At 42.5% G+C, this 21,344-nt stretch overlaps 1 protein-coding gene across 2 annotated transcripts; it reads right to left on the bottom strand.

Moving 5' to 3' along the window:
- Positions 1-1,841: 1,841 nt before the first annotated feature.
- IFT27 (intraflagellar transport 27) lies at positions 1,842-8,932 on the bottom strand. 2 transcript variants are annotated; one of them, XM_086468774.1, is made up of 7 exons: positions 8,899-8,932; positions 5,469-5,545; positions 4,342-4,401; positions 3,643-3,702; positions 2,574-2,691; positions 2,147-2,256; positions 1,842-1,940 (listed from the first exon to the last, which is right to left on the bottom strand). In XM_086468774.1, the coding sequence occupies exons 1-7, from the start codon at positions 8,930-8,932 to the stop codon at positions 1,842-1,844; spliced, it is 558 nt and encodes a 185-aa protein (XP_086324900.1). The 2 variants fall into 2 exon arrangements, with proteins under 2 accessions (XP_086324900.1, XP_086324899.1); XM_086468773.1 differs by having other exon boundaries at positions 5,469-5,548.
- Between the last annotated feature and the right edge of the window lie 12,412 nt (positions 8,933-21,344).

Consider the following 21,344-nt stretch of genomic DNA (forward strand, 5'->3'; position numbering starts at 1 on the left):
AATGCCAATAATGCTAATCCAATTCAAAAAAGGGTGAATCTTCTAGTCACCCTAAGCCAATGGAGGAGTCTTTCCTTCTTTAGAGGAAGCAAGAGCTTTCATAGCTGGTTCTGTCATTTTTTGAGATGGCTTCTAGCAAAAGAACCTATTTGTTTTCTTTTCTTGTGGTCTGAGCTCCTACTTAACCTCTTTAGCTGGTATTCATGCTCCCTAGCTAATTCCCAGCATCCACACACTGTTGCCAGTGAAATGAGCCCAGCTGCTTCTCCAGATTCTTAAAGTGCTTCATAAACTCTGCTGCAACATCTGCAGCCATATTTCTTATGTTCAATCCAATGTACTTTTCCTAGAACTGGGCATAAAAACAGTTATAAAACGCACGTATAAAAGTCTTGAAACGCGTATTCCTGAAAAGCCTGCCTGAATAAAATCACTCAGCGCTTACTCTCTACAAAATTCAGCTTCCCTTGCCCAAGGGAGGCTAACATAATGTGGGAGAAGAGAAAGGTTACAGTTTTGAACTTCTTGGTGTTAGGCTCATTTACAAGTCAGTACCTTACCATGGACGGTTTCACATACTGTATTAGCAACTAGACTCTCACACATGCAACATCAGTACTCCACACAAAAGAGCAGTTGTCTCTAGGCTTTTACCCTTTCTGATATGCAACTTCTAGCCAGACACGGCTGAGTCAGAGTAACTTAGCCAGGCTGTCTTTCATTTCCTTAGTCCTGTTTCCACTAGCAACATCAGAATCATGGTCTTTAATCTGAAATTCAAGGACAAGCAAGGAAAGTTTAACAACAAAGAGGACTCTGATTGTAGTAAGGGATTGGGAACTGAACCTAATGAGAACATGGTATTGCCAAGCTCAGCTGACAAAAAGAAAAATGACACAAAAACACGTAAGATGACAAAGACATGAAGAAGAAAATATAATTTGTTTTAAATGTTGGCCTCATCTTTACAATAAAAGAGGTATTCTTGCTATCTGACCCCATTTTGCACATAAGCCAATTTGGATGTGCCTGTAGGAAGTCCTGCTCCCTTCAAGAGAGGCAGCTTCTTGAGAACTCTTGTGACCTGGGACCAGCAGAGGGCACTGCGTTACCAAGTGACAGCAAAAACAGATGCAAGGCACTTCCTACTAGGCAGTGGAAGTGAGCCATGCTGAAGAAAAGAACCAGATTCCAGAAGTCACGTATTAGAAACACATATTAGTCACCAGCATATCAGTCCTACAACTGATAAGGGTAACACTGTTAAAACATGCCTCAAACTCCGGGCACTCCTAGAAACACACCTAAATCCAGCTCAGTCCCCACGCATCTCAGTCTCCATGTGTTGGTTTCAGTGCATCGGCCTCCTACGGAAAACGTTTTTCAAGCGGCAGGGCCAAATCAGTCCTGCCTTGCAACATAGGTATCAAGGTCGGGCTGCTTAAGTTCAAAACATCCTGTCAGCTTCCTCTCTCCTTCTCCAAACCTCTAAATCCTTGCTTGTAGCAGCAGGAAGTCTGTTCAGACAAGTGACAAGACAATATCAAAGCAAAGAGCTGGCAGTTTCCATTCTGCCCTCCCCTTTTTACTCCCCGCCTCCTCCAACCTCGGAGACTTTCAGAGAGCAGAGAACCAAGTTGGAGGACATGAAAGGAATGCTGAGGTAGCAATTTCAGAAGAGTGTCTTTCCACTTGCTTATTTCTAGTTTATTTTGAGTTACCAGAAGATGACCATGAAGAAGCAAATAGCTCATCTTTTCTCTTCTCTCTGTATTTCATCCTGCAGGATTCTGGGTACTAGAGGAAGCTTAGTTGATAATAAGCCATGCCAGTCACAGACGTCAAGCTAGTGAGTGAAAAGTTTCCACTTTCTCTTTGTACAGTTGGTGGAATAACTTTGCCAGGATGTGGAAAGGGGTCTCAAAATTTTGCATCTCCTTCTGTAAAGAAATTAGAAAGTTGTGAGTGACAGATGGGATAAGCATTTGACTATTTCTCCTCTAACTGCTTCACAAAAGACAGATTAAAACTGAGGGTAAGTTAGATGACAAACAAGTGGAAGAGAGCCCTCAGTGATCTTTCTTTACCTGAAAGAGAACTTTACAAACACCCACTGGCACAGATGGTGAAAGGAGCAGATACTCACCACTGACATCTCACAGTATTCCAGGCCATGTTTCTCAGCCCACTCCTGTGCTTGTTTCTGCTCCACAACTCGACGACCAACCAGATCTGTTTTATTCCCCACTAAGACACCTACAGAAAAAAAACCACACATGAAACAAAGGAAAAACAACAACCCAGGAATGCTGACTTGTTAGCAATAAATGCAGGAACATTTGTAGAAGCAGCTGATAAAGTTGGAGGCATGGAGAACAGCCTACAACTACCTAGAGAAGGTTCCACAAAGGAAACATATTCATGCCTTATCTGCTTTGTGATAAAAGCAAGTAAGTTGGAAGAAGCCATGCCTGCCCCTGGCTTAAAATAAATGCTCTATGCAACATCTCGACGGGAACAAGTGCTGTCAGACAAGAAAGGAGCAGATAACAAGAATCTCACCCATTTCTTACCTGGGATGTGCACTCCAACTGCTTGAGCCCTCAGCTTCTCCAACCACTTGGCGCAGTTGTTGAAAGATTGCTCATTAGTGACATCATACACAAGGCACAGGACGTTGGGTTGCTCCCACTGCACAGCAAGAAAGGAACATTGTCAGCTCTAATGAAACTGATGTGGTCTCCAGCCAGTCTGTAAACAGGGCGAACACAGATGCTAAGACAAAAATAAAAAGCCTAACATACAGGAATCCTATGCCCTGGCTGAGGTTTCACGTTTCAGTTGAGCTGACTAAATGGAGAACTGGCACTGGGAGAGGTGGTCTTGCTCTCTTTCCCCATTCCCGTCTGCACAGTCCTGCCTCCTTTACTTGTATTGGCTCTGGCACTAACCTGATCCCTGGGGAAGCTGATTCTTTATGCTGAATCAGTGCAAAATTAATCTTAGAGAAAAAAGTAGAAATGTTTTCTTCCAGTTTGAGAAGCTGAGACAGCTTCTAGAGGGGTCCCTTGCAAAGCAGACCTAATGCAAGGGCAAAAGTGGAATTGCCTCTTGCAGAGCAATGACCCATTAGGTTGAGTTAGCCATCTTATGAAACCTCACATCAATTAATGGCTCTTACGTTTCAAAATGAGAAAACAATGGAGAACTGTCCAGGTAAGGACACAAATGTGTGAAGGAAAAAATCAAGGGCAGTATTATTCTCAAGGACAAGAATGAGTCCTGTTGGATCAAACATGTCACTACAACACAAAACCCCCCACTGTTGGAGTAGCAGCAAAGAGATGTTTTTCTAAGAAATAAAAATAGCTTTAACCAACAGCACACAGCAATTCTCAGTTAAACATCCCCATTTCTTTTGTAAGAAAATTGAATGACTATCTGTCTTCCTTCCTCTGGAAAGTATTTCTTCTAGTACTTTTACAAGTTTTAGAGAGGTAGAAACAGGATGCATTGGCAACTGAGGTAATTGCTCCCATTTACACTAAAGGCAAAGTTTGCTACATCTGCCAGACTGGGGAGTTCAGATCTTCAAAGCAAAAGCACGTCTTCGGAAGAAGAGGACTGTTACATAAGTCTTACCAGTTTCTCCAGCATTTCAGAAAATAGATCTTTTCCTGCAGAGTCAAAAATGAAGAATTCCTGAAAGTGGAAGCAGAAAGAATGCTCTTGCCAGGAAAAATGCAGCATAGGAAAAGGTTTTGAAAGTAAATACTGGGACTTGTAATTCCTGCATTTTGTTCAGTACAGCAGTGCTGTGCCCCTAAGGGACAAGTTCCCTGCACTGAGAATAATCCAGTTCAGATAGTATGAGAAAAGAAATAGCTATTTTTTATGTTTACCCAATAAAAGGGTTACCTCCAAGACCCCGGGTCTGGTTTCCATCCCTACTGGAAAAAGAATATGTGGAGCGGGACAGTAACCTGCACTGTTTATACAAATCATACACGTGGTCCACATTCCACTAGTGAGAGTATAGGGAATTAAGGAAAAACTGTAGTTCTAAGGAACAGGACTAAAGGACAAAATAGAATACTAACAAAGCTGGCAACAGCTTTGGTTTAAGATGTCATGTTGGATACAAGTATGTAAAACCTACATTTTTAAGATTAAACTAACCCTGGAGTATCAGCAATTGTACATGATCAGCCTCATTTCCTTAATGCAACTTAATGGCCTTATGAAGATGCAGAGTGATCTTCCACCAGAATGAGACTGAAGTGAGGTTTGAGCTCTGGATGTCTCTCTTTCTGACCCAATTTATGTCACAGAAAAACTCACCACGCTATCACTTGTCTCGGGAACTGATACAGCCTTCACCAACAGTTCTATGCCCGTTGTCTGTCAAGAAAAATCAGGAAAACAAGGATCAGAAGAGTTTTTAAGAGCCTGTCCGACTGCACACCAACTACACATTGGATTGAGGCAATTCTTGTGATCATTACAATCCCATCAAACACAGACTGCTGGGAACTCCTCATAGCTCTGGTAACATACTCCCACCTACATGTCAATAGCACGTAGATTTGCTTTGATAGGGGAAAAGGATGGAGAAGAACCAACATCCGGAGATTAGCTTATATACAACTAAGGGTACTAGCTGAAATCTGCAGGGCTACGTTCACTATCACATTGCTGCTCTAAAGTACGCCTTAGAACGTTTTGCACCGACCATGTGATCAGCTAACATATGGGACTGAGGTTATTTGTGCCTCCTTCCACCTTTTATCTCATTCTGCTTTGTAGCTTGTTTGTTTGTTCTATTTCTATCCTTAACTTCTGGTTTCCATCTTTATTTCAATGAATAAACATATTTTAGGGGATTTTTTCCTCCATACTCGTATCTTCCTTTTTTTACTTTACTTATATTTACTTTTATTTTTATCCTGCTTCTGATTAGTCATCACCATTGATTCTCACACTGAAAGACTGCAAACTGTATCCTCTTCATCTGGGAACAGTTTCTGTAGATTATAATTATCTTGGGGCTATGCAGCACATCTTCATGTTTGCATAGTGATAAGCGCACTGTCCACATGCACATTTAATAGTTGGAATTAAAAGCTTTCTCCTTCAGCAATGCTTTTTCATAGAGCACTCCCTAAAGGGGGAAGCTCTCTAAAACCACAAAAGCTTGTGAAAACATTGGTTCAGCAGGAAAATCGCAAAATTAACTAAATTACTCTGCATTAAGTTTCAAAACCAGCACCCACATAATGTAAAGACTTACAGAATAGTAAACGGTTTCTCTTCAGAATCTACAGTGTAAGAGAAAGAAAACCCTCTAAGACCTCACCTTGAATGCCTCAACTTAAAATCATATTATCTATTTTGTTCTAGACCTTCTTAGTTTTGTCTTGCAACTTAGAAAAATGTAGGATAGCTGTTTGAGCCTGTTGTATGCTTACCAGTGTGTAGTTCTTCTGAAAATGAGCCCCATCAGTGCGGAACATCTGTGCTAAAGCGCTCTTCCCCACAGCTGGATCTCCTGCAAAACCAAAAACATAAAAGATTTTTGTTTCATCTTAGAGAATCTTATTTTCCCTCAGTTCTGTTACTACCATACGCCGTAAGAGCCTGGATGCTGTAACTCTGAATACAGCCAAGATAAGTGTCCCAAGAAGCACAAAACAATTTAAAAGGTAATACCCACATGAGGAAATGAATATTGCCATTATGCATACCAGTGCTGACATTAGATTTCTGCTCTATGAATGACAGCAAAGGCCCCCCAGATCAGGGTGGAACTGCTGTTTGTTCTAAAATTCATGTCTACCCTACGGCCTTTACCTGAGAATTAAAATTTCCCAGATATGTTGCCATGTAGAGAAAAACACAGTGTGATAAGGGAGACTATTTCCTCACTTTAGATTACCCATTTCCCCAGATTCAAATCCTTGTTATACACTGCGTTTAGGGAAGAGACAAGTCATTTATATACTACAAAGCTGCTTAAGCTGGTAACATTCCTCAATGAACTCTTCTTGCTGACCCTGCTAAGAGAGCAACTCTTGCTGACTCAATGCTGCTGGTGGCTCATTAGTTGCATCTTGGGCATAACAGAAGCAAACGTCACTTGGCTGGAGAGAAAGAGCATGCTGATTCATCCCTACACGGAAGGAAAACCAAGGGGCTCTAGTTTTTGCTCTTCTGCAGCCAAGGCTTTCTGGTGTGTCTTGCACAACACTTTGGGAAAACCTGGCAGCTGCCTGCTTTGGCCTGCTGTTACAAAACTCCATAAGATCCAAAGCAATGGCAGAGAACTGCAGAATTCACATATGCCCATATCACTTCATGAAAAATATCATAATCCTTGCGAAACAAAGACTTAGTGTTCCCAAAGGGCTTATCCCCTCTGCACACAGTCTCAGAAGCCTGGATAGCTCAAAGGACAGAAACCAGGAATGAAATACCCCAGTGGTTCTAGCTTTACCCTTAAAGGAACACTCTTGACAGCCAAGCTGGAATACAAGTTACAAGTCTTTTATATTATGTTGTTAATAAATAAACCCAGAAAGGTGTATATTTTGACATTGTTACAGCTTCCTAGATCGTGTTTTGAAGGAAATTGGTAATGCTATCTGCTCACATAATATTATAGAGGAGGAAGGGCGTTTTGGATAGAGACAATTGCTCCTAGATGCATTAACAAAATGCGGTTCTTGTTTAAACATTTTTAGTGTGCTTGCTTACTTTGAGCTGAGTTGGGCTCATAATATTTAGACAGGAAAATCTGGTAAGTCAGCTTGTTTGTTCTCTGATCAGTTCAAGCTTGTGCTGAAGACAACACTCTGTTCTGAGTGGAAGCTATTCTGTATTTCAATAGACAATTAGATCTGTCTTTGTAAAATGAGATAGCGAAGCATACATTGCTTCAGACTGCGCAGGCATCATCCAGGGCAAATTCTTAACTAATGTGTTGCCTTTCTTCAATTTGACAGCCCCAGTTGTTCTTTCCCTCTTCTTACTGTTTGCCATCCTCTTAGCCCATTACATCACTACACTTTCTCAAAACAAGTTTCCCTGCCCTTCTCGTTTAGTTTGGTCTCCTCTGCCAATACTGCATCCCACAGTATTTATTCTATCCATATTTCTGTTATTCTGCCAGAATCTGTAGCGTGTGTCTAAAATGCCTGCTACAGCCAACTGTCTTTCTACAATGAAAACCTCTTCATAGTGTCTCCATTGTAAGCTCAAATAACAGTATCTTTTACTGTGTGCCTGTAAATTACCCTTGAGATAACACAGGAACTGCTTTCTATTGTCAAGACAATAGTCTCTCTTTTGCTAATAAAAGCCCTTTTCCCCTGTTGTTCTCTTTGACCTTGGTACAGCTCCCAATACTGAGCCACTCTATTCTTCACAACCATTTCCTCAGATACACAAGAGTTCCCTGTTCCATCTCTGATGGTTTTGCTCCTACCCATGTAATCGCATTTTGTTTTTCCCTTTAGGTTGTTGTGGTTATTCATCTCTTTCACTATATTGGTCTCTTCTGCAAGACAGAAGTTATTCTGCCTGGTCTGCTTCATTAATTTATTACTTTTAATAATACATGGCTATTATTGCAGCACTTAAGAGAACTACATATGGGACAGGACCTTCCTGTTGTGTTGTGAACAGAACTGAAAAGGCAGCTCCAGACCCAATTAGGATTAAGCACGTAACCAGGTCATCCAAAGAAAACCTATGTGAATTTAAAATGGACATGGAATTGGCCTTTGATAACACTAAACAATAAAACTTGAAAGACTTAAGCAAAGCCTATGTATTGGGACCTGGAAACTTCCAAACTGGAAAGATGTTCATGCGGTCCACAGCAACTGTCAACAGAGGCACAAGGGAGGTTAATTCTTTTGCATTTGCCAAAGATCACGTCTGGCTTTGTGCAAGCTGGTGGTTAGCTGCTTCTGAGTTAAGGAAAAAGGCAAACATTTTATTCTGAACGAAAGAACACAGGTTTGGAGCAAAGAGTTAAACCTGGGAGTTGTCTGCACACAGGTGTTTTATGGATTTGTGCTTCTGGCTGAGGCTGCACAGAGCTTCAGTGTAGAGGGACGGAAAAAAAAGTTTTCTTTCCGCAGTGTTAACAGTCATCTGTACTTTCAGCATCTCCATAATCCATTCTGACTAAACAGACTGGTGTCATCATCTCGTTTTTTTCAGGTTAACCTCCAGTTTGCTTGGGAGAAAAAGACGCCTCTGTGAAGTGCACGTGCTTCATCTTTCTACTGTTTGCTGAGGCTCTACCTTTCCGTCACATTCCCAGAATCATCCCAATTTCTGACACTAATTTTTCACTCCAGCACAAAGGGAGCCTCCCGGATGCGGCAGGACTCAGCTGTCTACCCTGGTCCCTTCACACTTTCCCCATCCTCAGCCCACCTTTCCACACTCTAGAAATACTCTATTTTTTTGTTCTTTCATCCTTCCGTTCTTTCTTGTTTTCAGGTCCTGTCCTTCCATTTCAGCTGGTCCCACTACGCTTCACACCCTCCCTGAACTCAGCTCTCGATTCTCCGCATCTCGCAGGGGGGAGAGGATACGGGTCCGGTAACAACAACGATTTCCGTCCCGAGGGAGCAGAGGTCCCCACCTCTCCCCTGTCGCCTCTTTCCCCACCTCTTCTCCGTCGGGGCGACCCCTCGACGAGGGGCTGAGAGGAGCCAGGCCACCTCCCGGCGCCGTCCGCCGTCACCCGCCCGGGGCTGCCCCCTCGCTGAGGGGGGGCCCGCCCGTCCCAGCACCGCCCTGCTGCTGGCCTCGCCCCACCCTGCGGGGCCCGCCCTAGGCCCCTACGGCCAGCGGGGAGGGTGGGGCCGGACGGGCCGGACTCACCTGCCAGGAGACACTTGGCAGCGAGCTTCACCATCTTCCCGGCCCGGGGAAGGCGGCGGCGGCGAGCCGGGAGGGCAGCGGATGCCGCCACCGCGCCCTGCCGCGGCCCTAGCAACAGCGCGGCCCTAGCAACCGAGCGCCCCGCCTCCTTTAGAGAGGGGCGACGGCCCGCGCGGTTCGGTTGGCTGTAAGCTCTGCTCATCAATGCTACTCGGAGTTGTTATTGGTTCTCTTATCTTTTCCCGCCCATCAAACGTCCTGTCATTCAAACCCGACCCCTCCGTCCCTTTTGGTAGCTGAGGCGGGGCGGCGCGCTGAGCGGGTGGCGCCGTGGTGTTGCGGTGGGCGACGGAGTAGCTTCTGCCCAGCAACTAAGTGCGTTGTCAGAAGCCGGTTTCTTATTGGGTAGAACACAGGGGACCGTACCACGGAGCCGAAATTAACCCACCGGGCACAGGGTGGGTGGGTTAATAAATAAAGTTACGGGCAAAGAGCTATGTAACAGGGGCGCGGAAGAACCAAGGAGGGAAGACAGAAGTGAGAGGGAGGGAGGGAAGGAGGGAGGGAGAGGCGCCCCCTTTGATCCCAAGGAATGGGACCTCCCGCCCAGAAGCGTCCCCACTAGCACGCCTGGCTGCGTGCCTTCCTGCGCATGCGCGCGATGGGACGCTCATCTTTTTCCCGCCCCCCTCCTGTCCTGGGGAGCAGGAATGCGCTTTTCTCTTCCCTCGCCCAGCGCGGGCTGCTCTGCGCGTGCGCGGACGGTTAACGGCGGCGGGTGGGGGGAGCCTCGCGCGCGCGCCCGCCGGCGGCCGTTAACGGCGGGCAGGTGTCGGTCGTGCGGGCTGAGGAGCGGGGCCGGGGGTGGGGCCGGGCGGGGCCCACACAGGGGGAGGGCGGGGGGGCTGCGGCCCGTCGCCGGCTGCGGGAGTCCCGTGATTCGGGTCACGTTTGCCTCGGGGCCGCTGTCAAACCGGGGCTGGCGTCGGGGCTGCGCCCCGCTTCCCTCTTTGCTGCGGCTGCTTGTGAGTTGTCTACAAAGCTGAATTTCACACTGTCGGCGGGGTCGGCACGTTCACAGTAGCCGTTTTACGAGACCTGTGCGTGCCCTGTGGAAGCTGAGCAGCGTTTCTTCTGGGTCAGCATTTGACCTGTTGTCCTTCCCTCCAGTTCATACTCCTCGCTTTTCACTGTGCTACTCCTTTCCCAGAGAGTTCCCTTCTTGCTCACCAATTTCTTAGCTAAGCAGCTTCTTACATATACTATACATCTTGGTATCTCAGAATTTTGTTCCTTTATTTGCCCGTTCTTTGTCATTTTTGTAGTCTTTCACGTTGTAGTAGGCTGGTTCCTTTATTTGTTTTTCTTCTTTTTCAAATATTTTTACTAAGATCTACCTTGACAACTCTTAAACTATTTGTATGCCCTATTCTTAATCTTTAAAATGATCTTCCGCCTTCCTTAAGTAGTCCAAGTCAAACTTAATGGGTTTAGGTTGGAGCTGAAAAAGCTGACTGTGAAGCTTCTTGTTTTTTCCCCTCCTTCCAATCTCTTTGAAAGATCTAATGCCGTTAGAGAGCATGTCATTAATAACAAACAATGCTTTTGCAAGGTATAAACTTTGCTTGGCTATGCTTTAGGTTGTTTATGTGGAGTGCAGAATCAGCTTACTGTGAAAAGCAATAAGTAAGCTTGGGAAGAAGAAAATTATCAGTAATGCATCTGTATTTGGGTTATAAGATTGGACATTCCAAGAGTAGAGCTGGTTGAAAATAATTTTTCCCAAGCTTTATTTTAACCACAGGGTAGTGCCTGCTTAGAAGGCAGCTTTTTTGGTCTTTTCTAGTATGAATGACCCATTTTACATGTTTGGGACTATGTGACAAATCTGCTAGACATCTAGTCAGGCAAGCAAATAACATAAAAATAGTAAGTACCTATAGCAAAATCAAAGGAGTTTTTTATATGCACATGAAAAACATTGTTTCTGTGATAAAAATATGAAAGGGACTTCTCTATCCTGAGTGGGCAGAGACTTGTAGGTGATGACTGTAGCAGAGTATAGTCGTGGAGTTGCTGTTAGGAGTTCCTTTAAAAAGGAAAAGAAGAATTAATCCCAGGTCTCATTATTGCTTTCACTGTTTCCTCTTCCATTACTGAATCCTCCATCACATAAACCAGCTGTGCGGTTATTGATGTTCTCCGTCACTTATGTCTAAATAGCTTACCTCCTTTTTCATCTTTTCTGCCTGCCGCCCAAGACATTCACTTGTCTCTGTGTTGTTCCATTTTTGCAATCTTTGCATTATCCTCCGTTGCCTATTTGTAATACTGTCCCAGTTCACTGACAGGTCTATGTGTGAAGGCTTTGAGGCTCCATTATGATGTACTTGAGATTTATTGATCGCGGCTGTATCCGTAGTAGTATCCATCAGCATTCACTGAGGTCGCAAACATCTCCACCATTTTACACTGAGATCAGAGTAATAGAGGGCATAGATTATGTTGGGAGTGAGATTTTCATTGCTGCTGAAAGATTCTCCTTGGTATCTGGCTGTCTCCTTTCTCATTGCTCCTTTCCTGTTAGCACCCTGGTCCTCTGTCCCATTCCCTCACTTCCTCTTTACCTCCACATGCACTTGTGCATAGAGCTCTTAAGGGATTTGTTCTCTCTATTTCTGCTGCCCTTTTGCCCCACATTTTTTTTTTTTCCCCCCTCCAATCTCAATCTCTTTTCCTCTGCCTGACTTCTCACAGGTAAAAGTTGTTCCCTTACTGGTATTGACAGTGATAGATTAAGGATGGAATTGCTCACCTACACCTTGTAATCCAAGCAGAATCGCAGTCTGCTGTTAGCAGTCCACAGGGGTTGCTGCTGAATAAATTGGAATACTGGTAGCTGTGCTCACTGAAGCTTCTCTTGTCTTGAATACATGAGAAAGAGAGCAAGAGAAATCCTGTGAATTAAAAAAAAACCACAAACAACACCCCCCAAAAAAACCCCCAACAAACAAAAAACCACAAACCCTGAACCAACAACAGAGGATGATGCCCTTACTCTAAAGAAGGGTTTATTAGGTTAAATCCTGTATTTGCCAGCTAAGGAGAAATAGAGCCCTCTCTTTATTCACACATTTAATTTCTTCCTCAAATAAAGCAAGATGCCTATGAGTGGGAAGCGCCCCTTCTCTAATGTAAGCAGGATAAGTTGCCCTGACAGCCACAAGACCCTGAAATTTGAAGTCACATTCCTTTAGGCAATGGTCACAAAACAGCAGATAAACGGCACGTGTCTCTGTGCAGCTGGCATTTCATCAGGCCGCAGAAGGCAGCGCTGGTGGAACTGCAGCTCCAGGAGGAGTGGCAAGGAATTTCAGAAGCAAGGTAAGGCTTTATGATGAGGATTAAACTGAGGTCATACAGTCTTTCAGACTGATGTATGGCTTGTGCTTCAGCTTCTGTCGGGCACTGCGCAGGTCCCTTCATTGTCTCCTTCATAACATACACCTGGTAAAAAGTGGGTTTTGTGAGGCAGAATTCACTACATTTCCTAGGACTTGTTTTTGTAATTATTCATGTATAGATAGAAACGTTCTGGGTATGTTCAGAGTTGAGCAGGTTACAACATGTAACGTGAATGTGCTGCCTGATAAAAGCTACTGAGGCAGTAATGTAGCTTTCCTTGGAGTAAGCGATGCTTCTCGGGAGGGCATTAATGTTGAGGAAAGGAATTAGTAGCTCTTTCTGTAAGAGATCTCTTAAATACAAAGTGTTTCATCAGTACTTTTTAAAATCTTATGTTACTAAAAGGAAACAGTGTGGCAAAACATCAGAAACATCTTGCAAATGGATGACTATTTAGAGTTCATGCAGCTTTTTAATCTGTATAGATTCTTACAGAATTGACTATGAGTGTTTACTGATATGTCTAGAGAGCTTTGAAAACTGCTAGAGTGGATATGTAAATTTTATTGTAGATTTCTGTTCTTTACACTTTCCTCAAGCAATGGAATAAATAGAAACTTCATCTATTTTGAGGGCTGCTTCGTTTGGCATCCCTCCAAATTGCCTTTTGTTTCTTTTCAGGGTGGGGCTATTAGCACAGAAGTATGAATTTGGATACTTTCTATATCACTGTTGATAACAGCCCTATAGTTCCAGGTCTTCAGATTTTGCTCTTTTGTGGTAGGGACTGAGGCATTGATATGAAGGCTGTTTGGCTGAGGCTTGGTGCACTGAAATGTGAGATGATTATGAAATGGTTGAGTCAGCCAAAGGATTTGTTGGCAGTAACAACAGCGCTTCTGACCGATCTGGCATATCACAGAATCTGCCATTCGTTTCTGATCAACTCCATTGGGAAAGTGGAAGTCAGAAATGAATGGCGGTGGTGGCATCAATAAGAAGTGGTAAATTGTTAGAGGTAGGGTAAGTACCTCTACAAGGCCGTAAACTTGGTTGGAGTATGCTGGTTGTAACTGTTATGTCCTCTCCTCCAATGAATACGGAATGAGGGACAGATTTCTCAAGGCTGTGTTCAAACCCACAAGGATAAAGATAAGGAGCATTTTGGGGAAGTAATTATTCTGCATGTGTCTGGAAAAATTCCACCTTGAGTCATTATTGTTCTTGCACATGGAAGCTAGGAAAAGTGCGGGAAACAAACCCTAAATCTTTATTTAGTTTTTAACAATATACCCCAAAGCATTAGATGTGGATCTGGAACTTCCTACAGAAAGTCTCACTGTTGTATAGATCTCTCCATGGGGGAGTATCTGTGACAGACTGAGGACTTGCTGTGGCCTTGTCTGTGGCCTGAACCTTGCTCAGCTGTGCCAACTCTATTACTGGAGCAATCACTGTCCTGCTCTTTTGCACAGAGTCGTGCACAGGGTGATTAGATGCTGCTAAGTGAGCACTGAGTATGTGCTGCATCACAGGGAAGGGGTTAATCTGTCGAATACAGAATATATGAATACACAACATCTCTAAATGAGCTACCCACAATTCCAGCATGCCAGTCATTATGTGGTGATGATGACTGTGATATCAGATGGGAATCTTTTTTTGGATCTCTAGCTGCTGTCTGCTTAGAAAGCAGCTGCTAGGTTTACACTAATACTGTATCTTATATTAAAAACTTCAAGACAGACTACACTGAAATAATGAAATTTATTAAAAAATAAAAGGTTATGTTTTGGTTTGTGTCTGTTATGTTTTTGGGGTTTGAACAGTTTTCTCTGCAGGCATGACAGCTAGAATTTTTTTTCCTCTTGCTAAAAATCGAGTCAGCCATGTGACTCCAGGACCTGGAGGTTTAACGGAGGAAGGAGAAGAGAAATATTTGAGTCTCCGAATTAAATTTTCAAGAGTTTATAACACTGTTTTCTATCATCTCCGCTTTTCTAACAAGTTAATTTTTAGGCACAAACTTTTACACCTTATCCATGTCCTTTCTTTTCAAGGTCGATTTATTATAACCTATTTATATTATAATAAAACCTCTCCTGCTCTGAGCTTTTCAGATCCTCCCTCTAATCATCTCCAGTCCTTCCTGCTCTGGATTTCCTTTTCCTCGAGTCCCAGACCCTGAATTTCTGTGGTGTTTGCCCTCTGGCCCCTGTCTCGGAGCTCTCTGTCCATGTATTGTTGCTCTCTCCTACTTCAAAAGCAAGGCTCCCCCTCCTGCGCTCCCAGTAGCTGTTCAACACCAGCTACTTCCTTCCCATTTGCTGCTGAGCCTTGCCGGTCAAAGTCTTTGTGGTTTTCTTCCTACAGACATAGGGCCTTAGTTCCTGCTTCTGATGAAGTCTTAAACATCTGGGCTACACAGGATGTAGGAACTTATAAAAATTCTCCACGAGAAGGATCCTGAGCTTGTAAAAATAGGATACACCCAGGAAGAAAATTATGTGGGAGCCCTTCATTGTTACATGTTCTGTGTTTTGTATTCAATAGACTAGATGGAATTTCAGGTTAATTTTGACCTATCAGGCCTTCAGTGAGAAACAATTTAAGTTCTATTGTATCAGTTACCTTCCTTTGGAGCATTCAAAATGAAGATACATTTGAACACTAGGTTCCTCAACAGGCCAAAAGAGATGTAGGCTCATTAAATCTGTGGGCAAATGTCTCTTAAGACGCCTCTGCTTTGCTAAGAAGGCTATCGCATGTGAACAAGAAAGTTAATACATGCAGAGAGGAACAGAAAAACACTGGCTCTAGTAATGGAGATTGTTACAGAACATAATTGAACACTGACTGCAGCAAAGCTAAAAGGAGACTTGCATTACAATGACATAAAATCTTTATTTTTTTCCCCTAACCTCTCATTTCAGCTGTCTGACTAAGAGCAGGTGCTGGGCAATAGCTCAATTTCAACAACCCATTGCAGCTGAAAGAGTAGATGCAATTGTGCTGTATCCAGCAAAATCGAAAATTACTTGGGGGGGTGGGGGGGGGAATATGCAAATGTTTTAAGACAGAAAATCTTCATTCATCTGCAGAAGGAAGCATAAAATTAGCACAGCCACATAATTCTTACTCCTCTTTATATTAAAGCAGTAATAAGTGCTTGAGAATTTGCTATTACCTATATATTTTAGTATCTTTCTATTGGTACATTTTTTTTTGACTGGATTGCATTGTGAAAATACAGGAAGTGAAGTTTCTTAACAATTAAAATGTTAGAATTAAAAAAAATCCTTCTAAGCAACTTTTCCAAAACCTGAAAATGTTTCTGAACCGTTTGACTTTTCAGCAACCCGTGGACCCTCCCTCCAGTAATCAACGGTTAAACATTTGACCCCTGGTTCCGCATCTCTTACAACCTGTCTAGAAGCTCTAGTGGTAAAGTTGGGAGAGTTCCTGTGTTCTTACCACCTGAGGGCCCAAGTATCCACTTGTTCATGCCAGTGTTGTGCCACTGTAACACCAGTGAAACCAACTCTATTTTTGTATAGAAACCGTTAATTGCTCAGACAAGCATCTCCTAGAATTAAAAACTGTTTTTGCAATAAGAGTTGGACATTCTGATTCTGACACTGACAGGATCCTTTCACTTAGATTTTCTTAGGTGGAAGACCAAATGAGTTTATGAAAAAACCCTCTTTTCTAGTGCATGTTCCATAGGCTTATTAAGTACCTTCCAGTACTTTTATTTGGATCTTCTGATCCACTTATTGATGTAGCTCATGCAGTCCCTTCTGTTTTTCTGGTGGCTGGAGAAGGGACTTTAGTATTTGTATTTATATTAACTGATGTCTTTAAAAGTGTGTCAACCTTTGTTAAGCTTAGTTATTTTATTGACCAGAAGGGCACTAACCAGAAATGTATTTCCTCCCTTGTGAAGTAATTATCCCACGTTAGGAGATCCTACAGTCTGGGAAAATTTTGACAACCCCTTTAGGCACATTTGGCTTCATTCTCTCTTGTTTAGGAGAAAAGTTGTTTTAAATGTTGGAGCTCTAGAGATTGTTGGGTGTGTCTCTTCGGAAGGGAGAGTCTGCTAAAATGCTCTCTCAGAGTGAAGGTGCAGCAGCTCAGGTTCAAGCGCATGTTAGCAATGAGCAAGTCCGGGGCCTAGAGGAGGGATTTTAATTGCTGGCATGTGCTGAAGCCTGTGCTCTTGTATCTGGATTACCTATGGTTCCTGGGTGGTGTTAGAACAAGAATGTCAGTGCAGGCTTTAACCACAGCTGGATTTTGGTGTGTTAATGCATGCTGTATAATTTCTCTTTCATTTGCAATTAATGTGTAAATAAAAGAACATGTTCTCTATCCACTGACCACTTAAATCTCAATCTGTGATTTTAGAGTCAAATGAAGTACTTTTTTGCTTTATGCTCATTAATAAAAAATTTGGGCTAATTTGTGTCTTCAGTGAACCTTGTATGAATTCATCAGCTTTGATGTTATTTTGTTGAGGCAGAGCTTGTTGCAAATTTGTGAGCAGCCCTGAGGAGAAGGACTTGGGGATGTTGCTTGACAGAAAGATCAACACGAGTCGGCAACGTGCGCTTGCAGCCCAGAAAGCAAATCACATCCTGGGCTGCATCAAAAGAAGTGTGGCCAGCAGGTTGAGGGAAGTGATTCTCCTCCCTGCTCTGCTCTTGTGAGACCCCACCTGCAGTGCTGCGTTCAACTTTGGGGCCCTCAGCATGAGATGGACTGGGTGGAGTGGATCCAAAGGAAGGCCACGAAGATGATCAGGGATTGGAGCACCTGCCCTACGAGGACAGGCTGAGAGAGCTGGGGTTGTTCAGCCTGGAGAAGAGAAGGCTTCAGAGCCCTTATAGCAGCCTTCCAGTGCTTAAAGGGGGCCTGCAGGGAAGGTGAAGAGGGACTCTTTATTGGGGAGCGTAGTGATAAGAGGAGTAATGGCTTTGAACTTCAAGAAGAGAGATTTAGATTAGCTATTAGGAAGAAATTCTTCACTGTGAGGGTGGTGAGACACTGGCACAGGTTGCCCAGAGAAGCTGTGGCTGCCCCCTGCGTGGGGGTGTTCAAGGCCAGGTTGGATGGGGCTTGGAGCAACCTGGTCTAGTGGGAGGTGTCCCTGCCCGCGGCAGGAGACTTGGAACTAGGTGACCTTTAAGGTCCCTTCCAACACAAACCATACTGTGGTAATTCTGTAGTGATTGTGCAATTTTTCATTTCTGCAGTTTTTTTATCCCTTAACTATTAACTCTGTTTTGGACAGAATATTGTTAATGTTTACATACTATAGCATAGAGACTTTGGCAAAACTATGTATGTGTTACTGGAAAGGAGAACATGAACTGCATTTCTAGTCTTGGAAAGTATTTAGAAACTAGGGAAAAGTGTCCTTATTTCCCCCCAAAAGATGCAAAGTCATAAAAAGGCCAAAGAGGCAAACAAGCAAGCTTCATTTTGATGAAGTGAACGGAGTGTGGAAGCAATCATAGGGCATTAGGCAGCATTGAGCTCAGGGCTGGTGGATAAACTGTAAATATAAATCCTAGCACAGCTTCTGCAAAGTGAACAGGTGTTATGGCCTCCAGTCCATTGATTCCCAAAATAGGACATGTGGAAAATTGCTGATCCATGAAACTCCATTAAGAGCTTGGCAGGACCCTTAAAGCATAAGCAATTATGAATTTGTTGGTTAAGGGATTGGTAATGGTAGATGGTGATCAGAGAAATTTTAAGAGGTGGTGATGGTCTGTTGGTACAAACCCTTTTTGTTAAATCCTAATGTCATTTGTCAGGAAATGATGATTTGTCTATGACTTGAGGATTTGGCTCTTCTTCCTTTTGAGCTGTACCTGAGAGTGAGCTGTGTTTCTTTCCTAGCAATATGTAATACCAATGTCAACAAGTAGTGTCTTTTTTTGCGTATGTAAACATAATTTACATATCTTAAATCATCCATTTGTGTCTCTTTACAAACCATTGGCTATGAATGTAAGGAAGGGATGTGTACTGATTATTTAAAATTTTGTCTTCAACATGCTAGCTGGAGTTGGTTTTTTTCATAACTTCTACTGCATGACAACAGGGGAGAAAATTATGGAACACTTACTGTTCAGGAGAAAGAAGAAGATGTAAGATGCCAATTAAGAAATTTAAGGTAAATGTTTCTTGGAGAAACTTAATTTTGCTCCTTTGCTTATGCATGTGAAAATGAAAACATCTTTTTTTCTTGAAATAGTACATTGCAGGGTAATGTGAATTTTTTGTATTTGTCAAGTGTACTATAATCCACACTCTGCTGAAAGCCTGCTTAAATTTTGTAGTAAATTCTGCTTTCTTCAGTCTTTGCAGTAGTTTGTGACAGTCTTAAAGACGTTAAAATGAAAGCAATATAAAAATTAATAATTTAATATATTGTATGTATAATGTTTTGGTTTATATTTTATTGTAACTTAAAATTTTGCATTTTTGCTGCATTTTGAGCCATGACTAGGTAACTTCCACCTAACAGGAAAATTCTGACCATTTTTGTTAATTGGAAATGGAGTAATTCAAGATTTGGGGAAGGTTTGGGAAGAATTTGCGTGGAAAAAGTAAGAATCTAATATAAACACTGAAGAGCCAGCAGTGAAAAAAAAAGTAATAGTTTGCTGATAATTGATAAAACAGTCATTTTAAGTTTGGGCAGAGATTTATTTATATTACATATGTGTCTGAATTCTTTTTGCTTCAGTGGTAGAGGCATGAAATACTAAAGTAGTTTCAAACAGATTTTATGAGAATTCTAATTACATACGTTCTGAGTATACCAGTTGCATATTTGAATAAACTGACCAAATGCAGGTTTAGAGTAGCAGGTACTGTCACCATGAAAAATGAAGATGGTATTTTGGAGGTCTCCCCACCCGTTGTAGCTTTTTCGCTTTGAAAGTAAAGGATGTTTCTCTCCATCTTATCCATTACTGATGAACTGAAAAGCTGAAACATTTCAGGCCAAGTGAGGCACTCAGTGTTGCTTGTTCTGGAGCGATTGAGGGAATAATGTGAAGAAAGAATGATACAGGAATCGTTGGGGTCTTCAGACTTTTATGCCAGTAAAATATCCCCATTAATGTTGCTGTAACTTACTTTACTTCACATAATGTACTACAAATAATTTTTAGACTCATTAATGGCTGTGTTTCTTTGCTATTTTTTTTGTCAAAGCCCTGGATAAAATTTAAGGTTTCATGCCATCCAGTGAAGCATTAAAACATAAATCCTTGCAGGTTCAAAGAACAGAAAGAGACTATAAAGGGCTGTGTTTATATAGCGATTTTTATGTCGGTTCCCTGCTTGCATGGATCTTCGTTCATGATACTTCAACAGCTGAGTTCCTAATTTTTTTTCTGTAGCCCTGTGTGTGTACTCTTGTCATTACGCCTTATTGCCACTTGAGGTCAGCAGCTGCCGAGAAAAAGAAGCTAAAAAACTGTTGCTCCATTGCGATCCGTTTTCATTTGCTTTATTTAGAATAATTAAAAATCAATACATTCTTCAGATTGTGCAAAACCAAAGATTTCTTTTGAACGCACAGCAGCTTCAGCAAAAAGTCTTCCTCGTAAGTTACTACCGCGTGAAAAATCCAGGATGGCTTTAGGGAGAGTTTATTGGTTTCCTGAGCAGCGTTGGGTAATCGCTGCGGCAGAGAATGGTGTTCTGTACAGTGTGGTGGTGACAGGGTTTCAGCCTCGTCTTTTCGTTTGTACTAAATTAGTGATAACAAGTCTGAATGGAATAAGGTATTATTGCTGCAGGGAGTAGTTTGGAATTCAGAAATGGCAAATCTCCTTCCTGTTTGTTGCAGTAGTAATCAGTGTTCTGTCAAGATGTGCAGAAGATGTTGCCTAAAAGCATCCCACCCCCCACCCCCCCCCCGGCCTTTAATCTTTGCTTTTGAAAAAAAAAAAAAAAAAGACAAAAAGCACAGGCTTGGTGCCAAAGTTACAGAATGGGATATGGGCAACCAGTGTTTAGCTCTTGGCTCTGTCATAGGCTTGCTGTTGGCTAGTCATTTCCTTTGCTTGAGTCACAGTTTCCTGTATGTAACTCAAAAAAGGACACTCACTTCTCTGGTAAAGTTTTAGAAGAAATGGGTTTTTTTGGTATACTGTTTTGACAGTGGGAGTGCCAACAGCAGCACCACACCTGAATCTTGATGTCCCCTTTCCAGAGATTCACACTGTTGTTTCTTGTGAGTATTCCCTTCTTCCTGTCCTAGATAGTTGTGTAACATTGCTAGTAACCACATCCCGTGTTTCAGAAGTGACAGCTTTTTGAATAGTTTACGAAGTTATCCCCCTGCATGATTGGCATCAACTGATATTCCTGTCAAACCTTTTATCCAAAAATCCCCCTGCACTAGGCAAATTTAACAAATGATACAGACAAGGATCAATTTACTGGTCACCAAAATGCAGCAGGGGAGATGTAGGTTAAATAGTAGGAAATACTTTTTAGCTATAACGCTGATTAAGTCAAAAGAACAAACTGCCAAATGAAGTTGGGTAATTGCCATCACTAGAGATTTTCCAGGCTATGATTATGCATCCATTTAGCAGGAATGGCTTAAAAATAATGCAGCCAGTTTTGCCGTTCAGAACTTGGACTGAATGACTCATATATGCATGTTTTATCCCAAATAATTTTTTTAATTTTGTCCCACTTTACCCTAGCTAGGGATAAAGCAGCAGGGATGTCAGCAAAAGAGAGTAAAATTTTCTCTCAGCGTGTGCCAAGCCTACATGAAGTAAGAAACAAGTTATAGTGAGAGAGAATAAAGCCCAGATTGATGTGACCTTTATTATTTTAACAGTGTCTTTCAGCACAATTACAGAGTTGCAGGATTGCAGAGAACAGAGCTGGAGTATAAAATAACATAAATAAATAGAACAGGAGCCAAAGCAGTCAGCAGGAGGTGGTTGGAATTGGGCAGTGAAGGATGGGTGAAGGGTTTGCATTGGTCAAAGCCT

Source organism: Leptosomus discolor, chromosome 1 (genome assembly GCF_034619465.1).
Source record: "Leptosomus discolor isolate bLepDis1 chromosome 1, bLepDis1.hap2, whole genome shotgun sequence".
Lineage (NCBI taxonomy): Eukaryota > Metazoa > Chordata > Aves > Leptosomiformes > Leptosomidae > Leptosomus > Leptosomus discolor.